Source organism: Epinephelus moara, chromosome 23, assembly GCF_006386435.1.
Source record: "Epinephelus moara isolate mb chromosome 23, YSFRI_EMoa_1.0, whole genome shotgun sequence".
Taxonomy (NCBI): Eukaryota; Metazoa; Chordata; class Actinopteri; order Perciformes; family Serranidae; genus Epinephelus; species Epinephelus moara.
In genome coordinates this window covers 9649322-9671186 of record NC_065528.1, presented here as the reverse complement: position 1 = coordinate 9671186, position 21865 = coordinate 9649322, and the positions used below count along the sequence as shown (strand labels likewise).

Below are 21865 nucleotides of genomic sequence, written 5' to 3'. Positions count from 1 at the left end.
GAGATCAGTATGTTATATGAACATTATTCCTTAGTCTCTGTGACATATTAGGAGGATTTTACGACTATTTGCTTTAGATTTCTTACATATAGCTCCTTTAAGGCTAAAGTCTTAAGCTGTATTTAAACTTAAATAAAATGTTACTGATAAGCTGATAGTGGCAAATAAATTTTTTGTCAAGAAATATGTCTAGAAGGTCCCTTAGAGGCTGCTGCATGTTAAACTATAAGGTCACTCAAGGCCAAATGCCCTATCTTGCAATATTAACGAAAGTGAAAAATGATTTGTGTGTCTGCCCTGTAATCCAAAATGTAATTGGTTCTTCCTTCGTTCATGCTACACTCTTTCACCAAGTTTCATGAGAATGAGGCCAGCGTTTTTTTCTGTAATCAAGCCGACAAACAAATAAACCGAACCAAATAATAACCTCATTGGCAGAGGTAAATATAGTAATCTTGACCTCTAAATTTACACTTTACAATTAAGCCCATTCTATATCTTCAGCCCATGCTCCAACTGGATGCAAAGAAACAACATACATTATCTTGATTTCTAATCATATCTGATTATAATCCATAATAGTGATGCTCTCTAAAGCCTAATTACAACATAGCACTTTAACACCCATCATGTGCGAACTGAACAAAAGTGGTGTCATAACCAATTTCAGAATAGAATAGTCTGAAGGCTGAGGAGCATCCACATTGGCACAGGCTGCCTTCATCTGCCGCCTCATTAGGGACTAATTACTGAATGAGCATAACGTTGCTGAACAACGCTCCTGACCTAGCCTGACATCACCATACCAAACTGCATATGTGGGTTAGTCTGGAACCTCTCCATTTATTTTCAGTTTCCAAGGAGCGTTATCAATGGGGGTATATCAAAATGCCTCTTCTGAACACAAGTGGATGGATCTACAATCAGTCAGAGTAACGTGTGACATAGCGCTAAAGGGCGGAAAATGTAAATGGATGCCAGGATGCAGAGATAAGCTGTGATGGTGAAGCATCAATATGTTGAGAGAGTGTTGCTGTGTTTGTCTTTCGCATTTGAAAATAGTACTCCAACAGAAAGTGCAACATCAGCATCAGCCATCTTGGATGTTTTTGAAAATGCCTCAACTGCATTCCTTCCTAAGCCAGGTTTATGCTTGTCCTGTCCACTGCGCCAAGATGTGCCCGCAAAAAACTACATCATCATGTATTCTGTGTAAAGTGCAAAGGCTCCAGAAGTTGTCAACCACCATTTGAAACACGCCCTATATTAGCTAAAAGGTTATGTTTGGAAAGACCCAGGCCAGGCTGGCTGGAAATCTGTCTGAACAGAAAGGAGACCTGACGTATCTGTATGAGCAAATAAAACATGAGCTTGTAGATTCGTCTGCTTCTCAGGCTACTCCTGGTCATGAAGGAGGAAGACTTTCGGCACCATCTTAAAGCGAACATGAGTTGCATTGACTTTAGAGGAGGCTACTCCTGGTCATGAGGGAGGAAGACTTTCGGCACCATCTTAGAGTGAACATGAGTTGCATTGACTTTAGAGGAGGCTACTCCTGGTCATGAGGGAGGAAGATTTTCAGCACCATCTTAGAGTGAACATGAGTTGCATTGACTTTAGAGGAGGCTACTCCTGGTCATGAGGGAGGAAGACTTTCGGCACCATCTTAAAGCGAACATGAGTTGCATTGACTTTAGAGGAGGCTACTCCTGGTCATGAGGGAGGAAGACTTTCGGCACCATCTTAGAGTGAACATGAGTTGCATTGACTTTAGAGGAGGCTACTCCTGGTCATGAGGGAGGAAGATTTTCAGCACCATCTTAGAGTGAACATGAGTTGCATTGACTTTAGAGGAGGCTACTCCTGGTCATGAGGGAGGAAGATTTTCAGCACCATCTTTAAGTGAACATGAGTTGCATTGACTTTAAGGGAGGCTGCTCCTGGTCATGAGGGAGGAAGACTTTCAGCACCATCTTTAAGTGAACATAAGTTGCATTGACTTTAGGGGAAGCTACTCCTGGTCATGAGGGACGAAAGCTTTCGGCCCATCTTAAAGCGAACATAAGTTGCACTGACTTTAGAGGAGGCTACTCCGGGTCATGAGGGAGGAAGACTTTCGGCACCATCTTAAATCGAACATGAGTTGCATTGACTTTAGAGGAGGCTACTCCTGGTCATGAGGGAGGAAGACTTTCGGCACCATCTTTAAGTGAACATGAGTTGCATTGACTTTAGAAGAAGTTTCTCCTGGTCACGAGAGAGGAAGACTGTCAGCACCATCTTTAAGTGAACATGAGTTGCATTGACTTTAGAGGGGGCTGCTCCTGGTCATGAGGGAGGAAGACTTTCGGCACCATCTTTAAGTGAACATAAGTTGCATTGACTTTAGAGGAGGCTACTCCGGGTCATGAGGGGGGAAGACTTTCGGCCCCATCTTAAAGCGAACATAAGTTGTGTTGACTTTAGAGGAGGCTACTCCTGGTCATGAGGGAGGAAGACTTTTGGCACCATCTTTAAGTGAACATGAGTTGCATTGACTTTAGAAGAAGTTTCTCCTGGTCACGAGAGAGGAAGTCTGTCAGCACCATCTTTAAGTGAACATGAGTTGCATTGACTTTAGAGGGGGCTGCTCCTGGTCATGAGGGAGGAAGACTTTCGGCACGATCTTTAAGTGAACATGAGTTGCATTGACTTTAGTGTAAATCAGCCTTTACCCTATCAGAGTAATCTGTAAAACTGATTTTTTTTTCTCTTGATGAGTTGCCAAGAAGGCATGCCTTCCCCAAAGTGAATTATTTTTTTCCGTAACACATTTTCTGAATGCCTAAGTGACGGAAATGCCTCAGGTCCCTACAATATGATACATTGTTGAAGGTCAATGTCAACCAAGACACAACACATACAGTGGTAGTGTTCTTTGCTGATGCAGAGCTGTAAAACCGACTGAATGCAACATTTTCACACCATGTCTGGCTACTTTTGAACAGCATTTTGGGAATGGTTTGATAACACTCTCCACACAGACTTCTGGGTATGACTGTGGAATGAAACAGGTCATTCTGAATTAGCTGGCACTGTTTTTGTTTGTTCTGGTACTGGGTCAGGAGCATATATCGTTATGTAGGAACACTTGTTGAGTACATTTGCAGTTTAAGTTGGCAGAACACCCAGAGATGGTGCACTTGTAAATCACACACTGACGCATAAACAGTACATTCAAACATGTACTTACATGCCTGTTCACTGATAGCAGTCTGAATCTTATCTACCAGGGAACCCTCATATACATCACGGTCAACAAGATCAAACTTATATATGGCTCCTGGAGATATACTTGTGTCCTGTTAATGTGGCTAAAAGCATTATGGTGATCGCCAGAGGTCAACAGTAACACACATTTTTATTCACCACAACATCTGGGATGAATTTATCTGTTTTGCAAAGTTTTACTGTCTCACTCTGAAATTCAATCGCAGCTGTGCAACCTGTTCTCTTGCTGGCTGCAGTCTCAACAGGAGATGAGCAGAGAGAGGGAAGCTTAGATCTCTGTGTTCCTGCGGAGGACAAAGAGAGAGCGGAGACAGACCCAGACTGAGACAGTCTGGTTGATGATTCATTCTGGATTCTGAACAGTGCCCCACATCCTCTCCCTCGACTGGGCAGCCGTTTCTCATGTGAGCCTAACACTGCGACAGTTCACCATTAATTCATCATGATCAAAATCATCAGCTTCTGCTCTCCATTTTACAAGGGGTTGTGTTTGGAGTGAAATCTAACGGCACAGAATAAGACGGGAGTGCTGTTCTTTCAAAGCAAAAGCTTTCAGAGTTTCTGGTGACAGCAGATGGTGGAAGGAGAGGAAGGCTGACTGAAAAAATCACTTCCAACATATTTATCCTTTAGCAGTGGAACAGGACACCCGTAGGGGCCCCTGAGGCCACCCCCTTAGGCTTATATGTGCTTCCATTTCCCACCCTCATTGCTTTTCATTACAATTCCTCATTTCCACTCTGTTATCTCTTCTTCTTCGTCTTCTTCCTCCTCCTCCTCTGCTCTGGTATTTTGTAATATTTTGCACTGCCACTGTCAGAAGCAGCAGAGCCTCGAGGGAAAATATGCTAAGCTGCTTTCTGACTTGCCTTTCTGTTCAGGTAGAGGGTGAAAATCTGTCAGCAGTTAAGCTGGTATCACAGCCATTGAGTTTACTGTTGAAGCTCTTTTAAAGAAGTATGAAAAATATTGACCTTACACATTTTGAAATAAATAAACATCTTTCCTTTCTCTCTGTGGATATCGAGTACACAAAAACTTTTCTATTAACTGCCTCAAACATTTTGTGTAGTTGGAATATGAAGCTGTGCTTCTGCTGTGATGAAATGGATAATGGGAAATCTGAGAATGAATTAAGCATTGATCCATAGCCCAGATGTGTTATATAGTGTGACACTTAAGCTAATCACTGTTATGAGGGCATTTGGCTGCTCTGTAAAAGTGCTTCCTGGTGATTCTAATATGATATAAATGTATGGAAGCTTGTTGTGAAACTACAAGTGACATAATTCCAACACACACTGCAGTCTGAAAGCATTTCCCTGACAGTAACCACAACACGTACTAACTCTTCATTTATCCAGTAAACAGGGTCTGCTCTGTTTCAGCAACATTCTGCCTCACAGTGACATTTCAAATCCAACCACAGGCTGAGCAGTCATTGTTACGGTGCCTTGCTCAAGGAAGATATTCTTTTTCTTTCAGGGTTACCTTGCTGCTTATCTCCAACTGTCTATTTTTTCTTTCACCAGAATAAACAGTGGTGGTTTCCTTGCAAGATTGGTTTACAGGGCTGTAGCCAGGATTTCAGAAATGCTGAGGTCATGATGAGTCTAGTTTCCTCCAGCACAACACAACCCACCAAAGACATATTTGACAAGCCATCAAAATACTGTTAGTATTTAAAAACATCCTTTTTAAATGAATTCTTTCAATTATATTTACTGCTGATTTTATGATACATGATGGTCTAAAAGCTGTTTCAAAGCCTCTCCACAGTGCCAGGAAACACTCAGGTCACTGAATCTCCTCAGTTCCCAGAAACAATAAAGAGGACATGACCTATCTTCAGATTCCCTGGCCATTGTATTTCCCAAAAGCAGCTAATTAGAAATTAGTAATGTTTTCAAACCAGGATTAATTATGTATAAATGTTGTGCAGTAAAGGCCCTGGAAATGTTTTTTTGTTTCACCTGCCAACTTCTTAATAGGACTGCCCAGTGAAAATCAGAGATTCAAATCATCAGTTGCAATGCAGGTTTTGATTTTTGGGGGGGGTTCTGTCAGTCAGTGTGCAGTGTAATTCTGGTGACGTTTCAGCCTTCAGATTTCGCTGCAGAGTGAGCACTCCTTACTTCCACGCTGCTCTGATACAGGCAACTGCGGACCCAGAGCTGAGGTGAGTCTGAGTAAGATTGAGGCAGCTGCCCAGAAGAAGAGAGGCTTTGCTCGGCCAGGCTCTAAGATAACGTTATCTTCTGCCTTCTGCTTAAAAGTGGTGAATTTACAGCTCACAGTAACAAACTCTGGCTTTTGTCTGATATCTAGTGTCGGCAAAAAATGCTGCATATTTCTGATTCGTCCTTATCGGCTTGGAGGGCTAGCTCGCCACTTTCATCCTGAACGTCCCACAGAATCCCATTCAAACTCTCACAAGAACTAACAGTCAAATATTTGTATTGAACAGCCAAATTGAGTCAGGTACAGCCCTGCTCCCTGGTACGAGAAACTGGCTCCTGCATGAACACACAACTGCCTGCCAAAGTTAGAACTACTTTGGTTATTTCACATTAAAGATTTTCAATCAATTCAGTTCAGTTCAGTTCAGTTCAGTTCAATTCAATTCAGTGCCTCATTTCTCTATGTGTTGTTTTGTCTGGGCTCTTTCAATAGTTGTGAAGTGGGCAAGGCTCAGTTGGAATGGCATGACAATTTATGTCGTTTATGTGAGAAATACTTGAGATTTGACACTAACTTTAATGGGGCTATCATCGATTTATTTGGCATCTTGGGGACCACACAATTAAGCACCTATTCATACAGTCTGTAGCTCCTCTCTGCTGAGAGCAGAACTGCGACACATACACCACATAATATCTTCTGTTGTTTTCTAATATTGTTTCGAGAGGCCAACAGCCTGCAGGAAGACAGTTAGAAACACTGCTCATGTCCCCTGAGACGCTACTGACCCCCGGCACCCTGTCGTCCTTGATCACCAAAATATGTTCGTCCCACCAACTGCTAACTTCGTCAAAACAAGCAACATTTGTCCCCCAGCAGGCTGTGGCCCTGATTCCCCTCTCGAACAGCAGATGTTGTTGTCGAGACCCTTTAGGATTGTGAAACAGGCCTGAAACCAGATAATGCAGTCAGGACAAACAAACTTAAGTATTACAACTGAGTGTCCCGTTTCCCAAGCTGCCACAAAAGCACCAGCATTTAGTTTGTCTTCCTGAGTAGTTCATGTACCTCATTTGTGTCTGCAGGTCATATAAAAGAAAGGATGGGAAATGTCTTTTGTGGGTGTATGTGTTCTCAGCACAACATTTCCATCTTCACCTGTATTTCCTAAAAGAACTGTCATTTAATAAGTTTAATAACGTACAAAAATGGAGTCACAGTGGGATATCAGGACAAGTTGCCCCAGACAAGTGTGAAGTGTTTTTGACGCCTCTCTTTTATGTGCAACTAATGGTACAGCATGAGGTCACTGTTAAGAAAAGGATTTTCTAAAATAATAAATAAATGTCTGTGTTCTTGTGTTCTCACATTAACTTTCTCCATACTTCTACTTGAAGATGGTGACTGTGTTTACATACATGGACAGTGACACACCAGTGTGCACACAGCTGTCAGACAGAGCAGCACAGAGACAACAGGCTTTCAGCTCGGGCCATTATAAGCTGGATGTGGTCGCCGAGAGGCTTAAAATAGAGCGCTGATCCGATAATGGACTAAAGTTTATGATCATTAATACTCAGAGGTCTGGATACACGTGTCAATCTGTGCAGAGAGATGGGATGGTACCCCTCCCCCTCCACACACACACACACACACACACACACAAATACTTTCACATAAAATGCATTTGGTGATGAGGAAAGTCCTGACAGCTGGCAGAAGCAAGTGTTTTAATTGCTGCATGTACGAAAAGGAAAAAGTGACATTTCCCCTCTGCTGCTTTTAAATGTCCTGCTCAGTGTGTGTGTGTGTGTGTGTGTGTGTGTGTGTGTGTGTGTGTGTGTGTGTGTGTGTGTGCGGGGTGTGTGACATGATTGTAGCTCAAATTTAGTAGCACTGAGATGCCAAACTGAGATCAGCATATTCAGTTTTAATCTGTGTTTAAATCCTCCACTCATCTATAACTAGAAGACAGCCTAAAGTATCAGTGTCAACAATGATTAATAACGAGCATCAGCAACAGAGTCATCAACAAAGCAACAATAACAGCAATACCATTAAAAGATCAGTCTAGTTCTGGCTATAATTCATAAGGGTAATATTAACATTTCACTCACCATGTTAAAGGTCTGGAAATGCAGGGAGATGGCTATAACAAAGTGTGCAGTGTTACCAACTTTCTGGCTAGATTTAGCGATATTTCAAAGCCTCTTAGCGACTTAATTTCTAAAAAGTGGCTTGTGGCAAATTCAGCAACTTATACAGACCATCAGGAAAAAAGAGAGGAATAAATTATAATGTAATTCATTCCTATGCATGCTGCTAACAGTTATAGCGGTCAACAACTCTTCCACCATTAGCCTGAGGTTTCTCCTCCTCTCTCTTCTTGCCGCATGCAATAGGTGTGGAGCAGGCAGAAAGAGAGAAGACGCCATTCGCCACAGGAGTTAAGTGGTTGTGAGTGTCTGTGGTTGCGTTGATGCTCTCACTCTCTGAATTGGAAGCACGAGAAAGTGTTGAACTATAAAATAGGCACTATAGCTCTCATGCTATTCAAATGTCTTGTTAAGGACTTTTCTAGTGGAAGTTTTAATGCTACCATTAATACGTAATGACATCACCAATATGCAAATGAGCGTATGATATAAACTGGAGACGTCAGCGACTTCAGCGAGATAGTGCTAGCTACTTTCATTGGAAAAGAGTTGGCAACACTGTGGGTGTATTTACTTTGAGTTTTTCCCTGATATAAATCTGGCTGAAATGCTTATTTACAACTCGGGGTGTAAGAGGGTCATTATGATACAATACTATATCGACTGTTTGGACAACAATACAACAAGTCTGTTGCAATATGATTTCGATTTTATTCAATTCAAGGGCCTGTGATCAATATGAGACAATTCCAATCAATATCCTGATTGTCTTTGTCTTGGCTGCTAAGCATTATCTGCATGGCACTAGGCTGCTGGCTCTGTTTGAATGTTTAGGAAGGAGGGGTGCTTGGACAGAAATGGTGCAAAGACATGGGAATTTTAAAATAAAGGTGTAACTTAAAGATGGCGATATGTATCAATGTTTTCACTTAGCATCGATGATATTGGATTGTTTATCATTAAATCAATACACAGATCCAGATCAATGTATCGTTACACCTCTATTGATAACGTATCTCACCATCTGACCCCTGGCGGTGAGCAATATGGCCAAAATCCTCCATCCTGGTATATGTGCTGTTATATCATGCCAAACGTACAATGTAACGTGCATCGGCATTGGATCGGACTGCATGGAAAAATGCCGATCCAAGAACTCCGATCCAGTTTTTCATGGAGTCCGATCCAGGTTTTCCGGCCAGCCCAGCACTCCTCGATTCAAGCAGTCTATTCCAGTGATCCGCTCCAGCACTTACTATCAATCCACCAGGCCAGCATGCAGACACACAGGAAACAGCAGCACCAGGCTGGCACTGACACTACAAAAATAACTGAAAAGGAAAGGCTGCATTGTTTGTTAAATGTCAACAATGTCTTGTGGTGTTAATCTATTTTTTATTTATTAGGGGGCCAAAGCACAAGTGTGTGGAGTCTTGCTGCTATTTTAATTTCAATGTTAGACATTTTAAAGATTTCTTGTGTTGATTTATTTTCTATTTATTAAGGGGCCAAAGCAGCCAAAGCAAACCAGCTATATTTTTTATTTAATGTTAATGTTCAAGTTTAAAGTTTGTTTATTTAACCCTGTTAACAATAAACAGGTCAGTTTCTCATACCAACTGTTGTGGATCATTCTAACTAACCCGATTAAGTTGTTCTTGTTAGAGTGATATCGCTTGATCAAACCTTTTCTAACATGACTGACAATAAAATAAGTGAATATGTATAATACGCGCTTGGATCGGATCAGTAGCGGCCAAAACTCAAGGCTGTAATATCGGTATCGGATCGGAAGTGAAAAAGCTGGATCAGGACATCCCTAAACCATACCGTACTTCTTCACATTTTCCATACAAACAAAAACATCTGCCTTACAGGAGACAACACTTGAGCTAAAAACAAAAGATTCAAAACAGTGAAACAAAAATTCTTTAAAATGGAAGTTTTAACATTTCTGAGAACAATAAGATAAAGTGTTACTGGTTTCTGTATTTAAAATTTCACTATCCTCCCCAATGTCCGCCCGAATTATGTAACCTTGTCACGCAGCTGGACGCAGCTTGTGAGATCATGCGAGAACCCATTCCTAATTTGCTACGCCTGCCCTGAAAGCTCCTGCGGTAGTCACCATATTGCCAAATCTCTACCAGTGGACATATTTCTACTGTCACACACATCATATCATCCAACCCAAACTATCTCATTAAGGCCCAAGTTGAGTGTGGAAGTTCATTCCTGACTTTGAAAGTAGTAATGAGAAAAATAATCCTAACTAAAGATCTACTTTTACTGTTTTTCCCTCAGAGCTTTCAACTGCATCACACATTCTTCACCAGTGGATGTCATGTTCAAAATTGTCACAGAGATGGCGCACTTATTGTTGATGATGGCAAACGATCACCTGTTATCATGTGATAGGAATTCCATATCCATTTCCATAACAACTCCGTCTGCTGATAAAGACTGTGACATGAGGTTGAAAGCTGCAAGGAAAAACTAGTAAGTGGATCTTGAGTAAGGACTGTTTTGTTAAAAAGGCCCTTTCATTAATATCAGCATCACAAACAGCATCAACGACATCTACATGAACATGCTATGCTTATTATCAACAAAATTCCAGAACATTAATGGCATTATTAATATATTCATCCACAGCTGCCACAATAAAATCAACAGAAAGGCAACATAATTATCATCAAGATCAACATCCAAACATTAATAGCACCAAAAAACAAAACAATTCACTGTCGATCAAATCCACTAACGTCATCAACACCTTATCATCACCTATCTTGTTATTGTCAACAATAGAGACTAATATGAGCAACTGTATGATTGTTGACTTGCATCAGCAGAATCAACAATGTCAACAACGTCATCAGCGATTCATCACAATAACAAACAACACTGATAATTTCAGCCACATCAGCAATCCAACATAATGACTGATGACATTAACAATGCCATCAATGACAAGAACAACTGCCTCATTACACCAACGCAGTCATAAGCAGCAGCAACAACAAACAGCAAGGAACAACAACAACCAATCACAGCCTGAGGCTCAACAGAAGAAAGGCTGGCAGAAAAAAAGGAGAGGGTTGAACAGATGGATTGATGAACAGAGGACAAGCCTGCCGACATACTGCAAGTATTCGAATTTCACTCTAGTGTGGTAGAATTTGTGAGTGTGTATGCAGGCACAAACTTAGAAACACACACACACGTACACATATGCAAGTGTATCTAACAAGCACATACTCACACACACACGCTGTTAAAAACGTGGGCTAGCAGTCTACTGATGAAGCTGGGTTTGTCACATAGCAAACAATCATCTTTTGTTCTATTTATAAGAGGCTATTTATAACAGGGATAAAACAATGGAAACTTTAAAATCTGCATCATGTCTTCACTCTACTGTGCAAAAGAAGTCAAAGAAAGAAAAGCTTGTTGGAGTTTCACACAGGATGGTGTATAATAGAGCTTTAGACATATAGAGGGAGATATAGAGAGACAGGGAGAGGGGGGGGGCTTTGCAGTCCCAGAAACAGTGGAGAGAACAGTGCCAGCAGCAGGGAAGTAGAGCATCAATTAAGGGCAGCGTGCCCTAGATGGCACAGTGACGCTCCCACAATGCACCACCATCACGGCCACCACTTTACTTTATGTCTCTATCTCGCTCACACACTTTGCACTTTGTCTTTCTGTAGAGCTACTTGGAAAAACCTTTAACTGTGTCCACTGAGTCCTAGACCTCTAAAATACATTTGAAAAACTCAACAGCATTGTCTCTCTTCAGGAATCATGGCCCTGTTACTCAAGATAATCCACAGAGCTTGTTGTGAGCAGTTTCATGTAGGAACTACTTTCTTTTACTAAACTACACCTGCCAACCATATCACCACACAGAATGAAGCATGCATCTACTGCTAGCTCACCTAGCACCACTGAGCTAGTAACAATAAAGCTCAGCTGAGGAGGACGCCATTAATATTTACATCTCATGCTGTCAGGACAACAAGCCCCTTGCCCATGAGTAGATACAAACTGCCTTCTGCACAGTGATCCGGTTGGCAGTTGCAGTTCCTAGGGATGGGCATTTCAAGTGACTTCCATATTCTTCCATGTTACGCAACACAAAGGGCCACCTCCAAGCTACCCTCCTCCCAGTCAGTTCAAAGTGTGAACTGTGAGCATGAGCTAACACAGCAGCTAACATCTAACACCAAGCCAATTAACAGTCCCAACAAACTCACACCAACACCAAAACAGCTGAACTCTGTCCCGTCAATAACTAATAGGCTAGGTAATGTTAGCTCTGTGATGCTAATAGTAACCCCTGTAACAATGTTCTCTCTTCTGAGGCAAAGACGTCTCCGCTGGCTGGGCCGTGTCTGCCAGATGCACGATGGTGGCATGCCAAAAGACATACTGTACGCAGAGCTAACATCTGGCAAAAGGCCAATTGGCCGCCCTCTGCTTTGGTATAAGGATGCGTGCCTTGCTCTCCGCTTGCTCTGCGCCCTACCCCGCGGTGGGCGCCGCAAAAATCACGCTCTGTGTGAAAGAGGCTTATGGCAGCAGGCACTCCGCACCGGACTGCAGACCCATGAAACAACCTTGTCTCAACAACGAGAAACAAAAAGAAAGTTGAGAAAGCAGCAAGTCACCATCACGTCCTCAACATCACAGAATCCGGCCTACAGTTGTGACATCTGTGGCCGGGTCTGCCACTCCCGGATTGGCCTTCACAGCCACAGAAGACGCTGTGTCCAAACCTAACTACCAGGCACAAGAAATCTATGGTCTTACGAGACTGCGAGGCCGATGACTGAACTAGTGTGTGTGCAGACTCTCACCAACTGTCACCAGTGTGGCGCTAACCCTCCTGAAGCAGTAGTCTCAGGATAAACAGAAAGAGCAATAGCGGAGCAACAAGGTGCTGAGTCAAACAAACAAGCTCACAAACTGCTTACAACAAGGTCTGTGGATTATCGTGAGAAACCGGGTCATGATTTCTGGAAAGAGACATTGCTGTTGAGTTTTTCCAGATGTATGATTTTTTTGGCGCTTTGAGCAGCGCAAGCCGAGTGTCATCTCGTTCCATTATATTGTAGAGAAGGCAGACATTTCTTCGGCTGATATGTATCAGTCAAGACTGTTTTGGTGTGAGTTGCCAAGTGGGCAACTCACACCAAAACAGTCTTGACTGATACACAGCATTATAGGGATAAGGAAAAATATGGAAATTTGATTTTGGGGTGAACTGTCCCTTTAAGAGTCTAAAACATGAGGCAAATCCAATTGTGTATAAGCATGTGGAAATATGCTTTAACTGACAAAAGAACTCACCCATACTGGTTCTCTTTGGCCTTCTCTTCTTTCTTTTTCTTTGTTTTTGTCTGTATTCTGCACTTGTTCTTAGTGTGATCCCTCCTACTGAGAGCTGTGGCCTACGTGAGACTCATAAACATGCATGCACGCACACACACAAGCACAAAGAGCACACTCCTGTTGGTATTGAATTATTGAATAGTGAGTGACAGGGACACACACAGCGTACACACCAGGGGAGGGTAATAAGACACCAAGGAGTGCCTCATGTACATGCACACACACACACAAACACACACCTGGCAATACAAGCTGATACTGGCAAAATTAATCCAGTATTAGGGGACAATAAAATGGTATGTCATACACTGAGGAAGGCCATTAGACCGAGAACAGAGGAGGCATTTATGTGCACACACATGTACACACAGACTGGCCAGTGTATGCAAGGGTGATTCAGTGTGAGGAGACAAAATATGATGGGACCAGTGTCAGACCTGTGACATCACATCCTGTCAGTACAGATGCAGCTCAGAAACGCTGACGCAGAAAACATTCAACGCTGCATTAACACTACAGCTTTAGTATTCCCACATGTGCTGGTGCACCTGTACTCAACGCTGCTGCTGGTGAATGCAAACGTTCAAATTAGTATTTCTATTAGTTTCCCTGTTACTGCTGACAATGTGTCTTTGGCTGGTCATCCAATCGGATGGCACATTTTTGGACAACAAGTCCAATTTTTGATTGGTTCCAGGCTGCTGCTTTCATCCCTACTCTGTTCGCTTCATCATAAAAACTCTAATCTGTTTCCAATTGAGTCACAACCACCGATTATTCCTCTTCTTCCTCCTCTCCTTCATCCTGCTTTTCCATGCTAATCACAAATCACTTCTCCATCTCACTCACTCACACACACACACACACACACACTCCTCCTTTCCTCTTTCTGCTGATGCATCAGGTTCAACGATCCGTCAGCAGTTCTGGTTAATGTGTGGCTACAACATGGCTGACTCGGATCATTGAGTCCTGTGCCGGTCTGCGTCCTAAGTGTGTGTGTGTGTGTGTGTGTGTGTCTCTCTCTCTCAGTGTTTTTCACATCCGGTCCAAATTAAAGGTGATTCAGAGTAACAAACTCCAGCCAGCTAGCTGTCCATCCTCATTCAGTCATTACACAACATGATTGAACTTCCTTCTATTCAGGGGAACTTTTCCTAATCCTTGCGCAGTTAATCCCAGTCTGCATCCGCCCTGTGTGTCCCCCTTCAGGCTGCCGTCCAAACAGCCGCAGGAGCTCATTCCTCACAGCAGGAAATACAGAATGGGCAGACAGACGCTCACAGGGAATAGCTGTCAGAGATGTCGGGGGCGCCAACCTGTATTCTGTTGCTGTTTGAATGAGGTGAAGGAAGCGGATGGAAAGATGGAACAAGGAAAAGGAAGAAGAGATTTCCTAACATGGAGCTGGAGAGTAAAATTTCCTTCATGACTCAGGTGAAAGAGAAAGACTGTGAGTGTAATGATGACACTGTTACTACTGCTGAGAGACCGAAATTCCTGCGGTCTGTTAAAGCCTTGCTGTCATCAACAAGAACATCACCTCCAGGAATATGACAGAATGTGCCGAACCACAGTATCACTATAATCTCATTTCTAAGCACCACAGCCATCCTAAGCCATAGTCCAAGTTTCTATGTAAACACCACATAGAGTATAACAGACTACATTAAATCATAGGAACACTATTAGTCAAAGCCTTAGAGATCAAAAGAAATGCTATCAGGGTCTCTATGAACTTAAACTTAAACATATTAACATCCGCCATGAATAGTACTGAATGGAGTTTGTATGGAAACTGATGTTAATTTATATAAATATGGTAACAATTATTTGTTACAGGAAAATACCATTTGATTAGAAAATACACATCCATACAGATATTGGTCAGTCAAAGTCTGGAAAAATTAATTTGGATAAATGGTTAGTAGTTGGCTAAAAATAATAAGTATATTGCTCCAATAGTTAGTAGGGGTTGGGGAAAAAAATCACAAAAATATAAATATCATGATAATATCGTATCTTGGGGCCTCTGGTGATTCCCATTCCTTATAGTTAGCTACAAGTAGGCTAATAGCTAAGATGAAATTAATAAATGGTGACATAATAAGTACTTAACATGCTAGCTAGAAGTAACAGATAATGAGTTGAAGTTAGTTAACATAGTTAGATAACATTAAGCTAAATGCAACGTTAATGGATAAGTAATTGAAATAGCTAAAAGTTTTATGAATGGTTGAAACAGCTAGGAAAAAATACACCATTCAAATAGTTAGCTAAAAGTAGGCTAATAAGCTCAAATTGTTAAATGGTGACACAACATTAGCTGAAAATAATTAATAGGTAACATTCAATTAGTGAAGTAGATATGCTGGCTAAAAGTAACAGATACTGACTTAAAATACATTATGTAACATTAGCTAAATGTAACGTTTATGGATAAATTATTGAAATAGCTCAAATTTTAAATGGAATAGCTAATAAAATTCAGAAATTGTTCAAAAAGTTAGCTAAAAGTATGCTAATACCTAAGCTAAAACTTAAATGGTGACATAATATTAGCTAAAAATCATTAATAGGTAACGTTCAATTAGTGAAGTAGTTATGCTGGCTAACAGCTACAGATGCTGGGTTACAATATGTTATGTAACATTAGCTAAATGTAACGTTTATGGATAAATTATTGGAATAGCTAAAATAACACACAAACGTTCAAATAGTTAGCTAAAAGTATGCTAATAGCTAAGCTGAAACTTAAATGACGACACAGCTAAAAATCATTAATATGCAAATTATTGAAGTAGTTGACATGCTGGCTAAAAGTAACGAAATGAATTGTAGTAAATTAGGTATGGTTAGCTAAATGTAATGTTAAAGGATAAATGATTAAAATTGCTAGAAGTTGATTAAATGGTTGAAATAGCTAAATTAATGGATAACAGTTGTCACGGAGTCACTTTTGCTATTGGTAAACCGGAAGACTGTAATTTCCCTAAGCACAACAGATCCGTTCAGGAATAGTACTAAAACATTATACATTACATTATACACAAACAGCCAGTGATGTCATCTCGAAAAATAAACACAATAAACCCTCCTACTGAGCAACCACAGATTACACATGCAGCGGTGACAAGCCTCTACTACAGTGATACGATAAAGGAAGACATGAGTAAAACAAGTCCAAGTGTGTAAGCTTGGTGCTGAGACACATTTTGAGTCCCTATGGTGATATCAGTGGAAAACTGTAACATTGCTTAAGTGCACTAAGGTCACTGACAACTCAGTACGGAGCCCCACATGTACACTGACCACCAATGGGAATGTCACAGGAATATCATATACGGAGATATGTGAGGTGAAGTTAGTCAACTCACGTGCCGAGGACTTCTTTAAAATCAAAAATCTTCTTGATGTCGTCGACTTGTTTTTTCCACGTCGCTCCTCTGCCGGTGTCTCCGTTCTCCCGAGCCATGGCGCTGCTTTACCGGCGCAAGTCCGACCGACACTGGGCTGCGGGAGCAGGGATGTGACACAAAGGACAATAAAGACGGAGGAGTGTCTATAAAAATATTAATGAAGCCGAGCTGAGTGACACAGGTTTGGAGAGTCCCGGTGGTCTGTGCTCCTCTGCTGCAGGACCATGTGAGTCCTCCTGCAGGTTACCGTATCCCTGCTGCCTCCCTCCTCCTCTTCTTCTCTCTCTCCCTCCTCCCCTCCTCCTCTCCGGCCGTCTGGACGGCAGCTGTCAATGCAGCGAGGAGATAACGGCACTTCCTGTCAGGACTTTCAAAATAAATGCCTGTTTATTAATGTAGATGCATAAACACATTTATAGCAGTTAAAATGTTCAGTGGGTGATATTAAAGTGTGTATGTCATTATTACTCTATAATTACAGTTAATAGGACTAATGACATGAAATCAATATCATCATCACCATTGTACACTCTCCTACAAGCTTTTCAATTTGATTAAAATAAAAAAATAAACAGCAGAAAAAGTGAAATCAACGCAAGGAACCAAAAGTAGGCTCAACTATTAGGTGATATGCAGTAAATATGAATAAAATATACATGTAAAAAAAAAACACACACACACAGAAAAAAAGCATTATAAGACTATTAAAGGTGTATTAGAACCAGAATATATTTCAGGTTTGAGAGCCAGTGGCCACAAACCATCTGTTTGTAGGATGTTTTTTTTTTAATTGTACTGGTTGGGAAAGTTTGTTAAGATTGTTTCTAATATTGCTAATGGTCTAATGCAGTGATACTCAACTTATGGCTCATGGTCCAAATCTGGCGATCTAGTGCCAGGTAGCCACCATCCATTTTCTATTTCACAATGAAAATGAATTGATTTACACTGGGATTCTTTTTTGGACTTTGAATGTGAATAAAATGTCAATGTGTTTTTAAAAAGCAGAAAAATAGAGTTTGTTCATTTAAAAAAAGTGCCAGGGGGAGGTTGTGGCTTAGCCCTGAATAATCTCAAATCCTAGTGACACCCCATGCTCACAGCAAATGTTGAAAGGTTGAAAACAGGTATTTATTCTATATACTGTTAAAAATGATCAATTAAATATCATTCATTTTTAGTTTATGTTTATAAACTGGGCCCTGGCCTCCTTACATTTTGGAAAAGTGGCCCCTCGGGCAGTTCAAGTTGAGTATCTTTGGTCTAATGGTATAATCGTCATTGCTTTATGTTATGAAGATAGTCAAATCACACTCAATTGATACCTCACCTTTACCACAAACCTTCTACTTTTATTAATTTATCAATTCCATCATTTTATAAATAATTTAAAAAAAAAATTTGTTGTGCTTTTATTTTGAAGGCAATATCCCCCAGTTTCCTGTATTACGCTGGTTACGTCCATCTAACTTGACTGCAGACCAGCTGCCACCTGCAATTGTGTAAACGTCGTTAATAGCTGCGCTGTCGGCACTTTTTCGGGATTTCCACTTCTCACTAACAATTTTATGCGCTAAAAATCCTCGTTTCCCTTGTTAACTCCCTGACTGTATAACTGTACACTGTATAATGACCCTAAATCGAGCCTTATTGTGGCAGGGCAGGTTGTTATGGCAATGAGGAGAGCTGATGGGATGCTGCTCGCATCCAGTCCGACAGAGGGAGAGAGGTGTGTGTGTGTGTGTGTGTGTCCGGTCAGGACGTGGCAGCAGTAAATTCGCAATGCACCAACTTGCTGACAACAACCATCATGCACCCATCACCATTTGGGATCCCCAAAGGCGTCGGCATGGCTCAGCGCAGCTGCCCCGGGATCAGCACTGACCCCCCGGCTGCTGCTGCACGTTCACCTGGGTTTAACCAGCCCGCATAACACCTGGATTACAAAGTTTCAGTTTGCAGAGGAGCACTGATCCCCCTGGACTCTGACAGCTGCAAGCGCTGGGGTCAGCTTAGGCCGGGTTACTGCTCACACACACACACACACACACACACACACACACACACACACACACACACACACACACCAAGTCTGGACCTCTGGCGTTGTTAATGTGTGTGTGTGTGTGTGTGTGTGTGTGTGTGTGTGTAACACTGGAGGGAGGGAGAGGACAATGTGTTGCAGCCTCAGCTGCTCATGAGTATTCTGGCTGCAAACTACTGCAGCTCTTCCTCAGCAGCAACCAAGGAAAACTCTTCTCCCTCCTCCCCCACATCCCCGTCCACCTTCCTCCCCCTCCTCCTCATCCTTTACTCCAAGTCAACACATCTGACCTCCTCTTGATGAAAGATGATTACCCAGCTGCAAAGGAAGGAGGAGGGGAGGCAGGGAGGCCATCAGAGAGATGGTTAAAAGGAGGATGAAGGTCGAGAGAGATGAAGGCATCGACTCCCTGTTTGAAGCTTAAACACTGCCGTAAATGTTATGTTATCATCTCATTGGCTGTGCACTAACATGTCAACCTATGTCATTTAATGACTCTGTTCCCCTTTAAAGACATAAGATAATTTGACAGATCAGAAAGGCACAGACTGAGGGCTAATTTCATCACATTATCTCATCCACACACCGCTCAGGTCACTAACTACAGGCCTTTTTTACACAAGACACTGTGACATATCACAGTTACAAAAGCACATGTGTATAATAAATAACATAGGCTAGATGATTGCTGACTCTCTGGTATTATACGTGCTGGCTCACTGTCAGCATGTCATGGCTTACTGGGACACTTGAGTAAAACAGAGCCAGTGTTAATGCTGTTAGTAACACCTGTGCTTTTTCTACTATGACATGTCAAAATGCCTGCTGTGGAAAAGGCTGATAAGGTATACTATTTCAAACAGTGAATGGGAGTCGATATGTAAGGAAGCACCATCCTTCTCATGTAACAGCCGCTATTGACTTTTGCAGTTTAACATTATCCACAGAACCTCTTTCATCCCAGAAAGACTCCATAAATAAATAAATAAATAAATTTCATTTCCTTGCCCTGGATGTGAAACGAACATATATTAAAACATTATTGGGATTTGATATTTGAAATTCTGAAAGGGGTTATTGGGTTTGAGATCCCTTGTTGACCTCAACTAGCCAAAGAAAACCAAATCTCTTTGATAACTGCTGGTCTGGTTTCAGTAGTTACATGGGAAATATTTATTCTGTTTTTTATTATTTCTTTTATTATGGTCTTTGTTGGGTGGTGTGTGCGGGAAGGATTGGTCTTGTGGGATTATTATTTTGTTTCATTTTATTATATATTATAACGAAAAATAAGAATTCTGTGTTTTCTCCCGCCGACTGCTTTTTGTGCGACGAAATTCAGTAAATAAACTGTTAAAAAAAGATCATTTCCAATGTTTCCCCAAGCACTTCATAAATCTATCTAGCTAAATAAAATCGTAGTGGGAGGTGTGGAAGAATGTATTATTTGCCTACATTTAATTAAGCTAACGGAGAAGCTTGTTTGGCAAAGAAAGAACTCTTCAATTAGCCTTTTTTTGTGTGTTTTTCAAAGCTTTAGGCTAACCTTCCTTAGCTTCTAGGACTGTGATTCTTTGGCTCCACCTACAGGTTTTACGCAACTGATGAGATAATTTCTACCTCTGAGGAATATCTGTTCATGTTTTGATCTATACTCAAGGTATGTAGCAAGTATTAACTTTAAACCTGATTTTTTGGCCACTTGGGGGCAGCACAACAAGCTGGAAACTATCAACAAACAGCTGCTAAATAACATTGCTTTGAAGCCTGTTTTCCTAACAGCCAAACAGTGGAATTACAATTTATGGGTCTGTCATGTGATGCTACTGGCCCCGAAAAGGCTTTCCTTTTAGACTTACATGTCAAAAGAGACGTCTGTATATCATTGAATACATTCTTTTGAGTGTCACAACCTCTGCGAAATAACTCGTTTTACTATCAGAATTTGATTCATTAGGTCCGGTAACATTTCATATGTCTAGAAAAGCCAAATTATTTCACCACCAATCAAATTAGCTAAAGGCTCAACTGTAAGTTAGCTACTAGCCAGCTAGCCAGTTAGCGTCTAAGCTTGTGAAAGTCTTTAGTGCGCCTGCTCTATGAGCCCAATGATGCAAATGATACAGGTAAATTCACACTCGGAAAATCAAACTTTTTTTGGCTTTACGTGCCAATGAGCAACTTTCGTAGGAATGAACGGGACCCCACCTCGAACACTGTATCAGGTTCTCTTTATACATCCACATCCTGTTCTGTGCTGTGTCCGAAACCGTGTACTATGCGCTACATACCCAACATGTGTACGATCGTTCAGCATACTTTTGTCTACCTAAACAGTATGTATCTTTTTGGACGAGAGCATCCTTGCAATTGGAGACGCGCAACTATGGCGCCAACCAACAAATTTTTAAAAATACATCACGCCTAGCTAAATGAAATTGTAGACTTAAATGGAAACGTTATTGTCGTTACAAAGCAGTCTTGGTCTCTGTCCACCATTGCACTGTGGGGTATTTATGCCAGCTTAATGTCCAGTGTTTACATACTGTAATATTTCACCAGGAACCCAATTCACATATTATTGGTTTCATCGTACATGCTGTTTAAGCATACTAAGTTGTATTTTAGTATAGACGTTCAGACGCAGCCCTGACTTCTGAGGGATTGATCTTGCTCTGTAGCAGCTAAATGTTTCACAATGTTCACCTATAAATTGCTAACTTTTTCTTCTGTTTGATGCTGGTAATGTAGCATACAGTCAGTTAATAATTGCTTTGTCACTGAAAATAGTTAATATATCTGAAAATGGCACTCATAGGAGCCACGGGTTGGGGCCAGAAAACCAAAACAATGAACTGAGAGATTCTCCGTGGAGCTGAAGGGCACTGCAGAACTGGCTGATAATTCTCTGTGGCTTTAGCCCTATGAGCCACACCTTTTATATAAAGGTAGTCATTTGATCCATTGTATACATAAATATTTGTTATTGCAGCTTTAAGTTACATGATAATACACACAGTTGCCAGTTTATTAGGTACACCTAACTAAAACTAATGCAGTCTTATACATCAGCCCTGCAAAAACTGATCAAGTCTGCATCGTCCTAAGGTTTTTCTGATGTTTTGTCCAGTTATTTAAACACCTCTCAGTATACATTAACACAATCAACACCTTCTCTACAACAGCTGAAGCAAGAACTGAACATTATAACCTTCATAAAGGAACATTTAAGTTTAAGTTTATTTACTTTATTAATCCCCCTGAGGGGAAATTCAATGTTTTCACTCTTGCTTACACACAGGTCCGAAAGACACACACATGCACAAACAGGACCTATACATGCACAAAGTGGAGAGATGCCAGAGTGAGGGGGCTGCCCTTGGTCAGGTGCCCCGAGC

General features: G+C 41.3%; 1 protein-coding gene across 1 annotated transcript in view; it reads right to left on the bottom strand.

The window, feature by feature from the left end:
• The window catches only part of camk1da (calcium/calmodulin-dependent protein kinase 1Da), an 86014-nt gene extending 69331 nt beyond the window's left edge, over window positions 1-16683 (bottom strand). Inside the window, exon 1 of the mRNA XM_050036561.1 lies at window positions 16382-16683. Within this exon, the coding sequence (XP_049892518.1) occupies window positions 16382-16479 (98 nt within the window). The 5' untranslated portion in view covers window positions 16480-16683. The remainder of the gene's footprint in view (window positions 1-16381) is intronic.
• Window positions 16684-21865: the final 5182 nt, after the last annotated feature.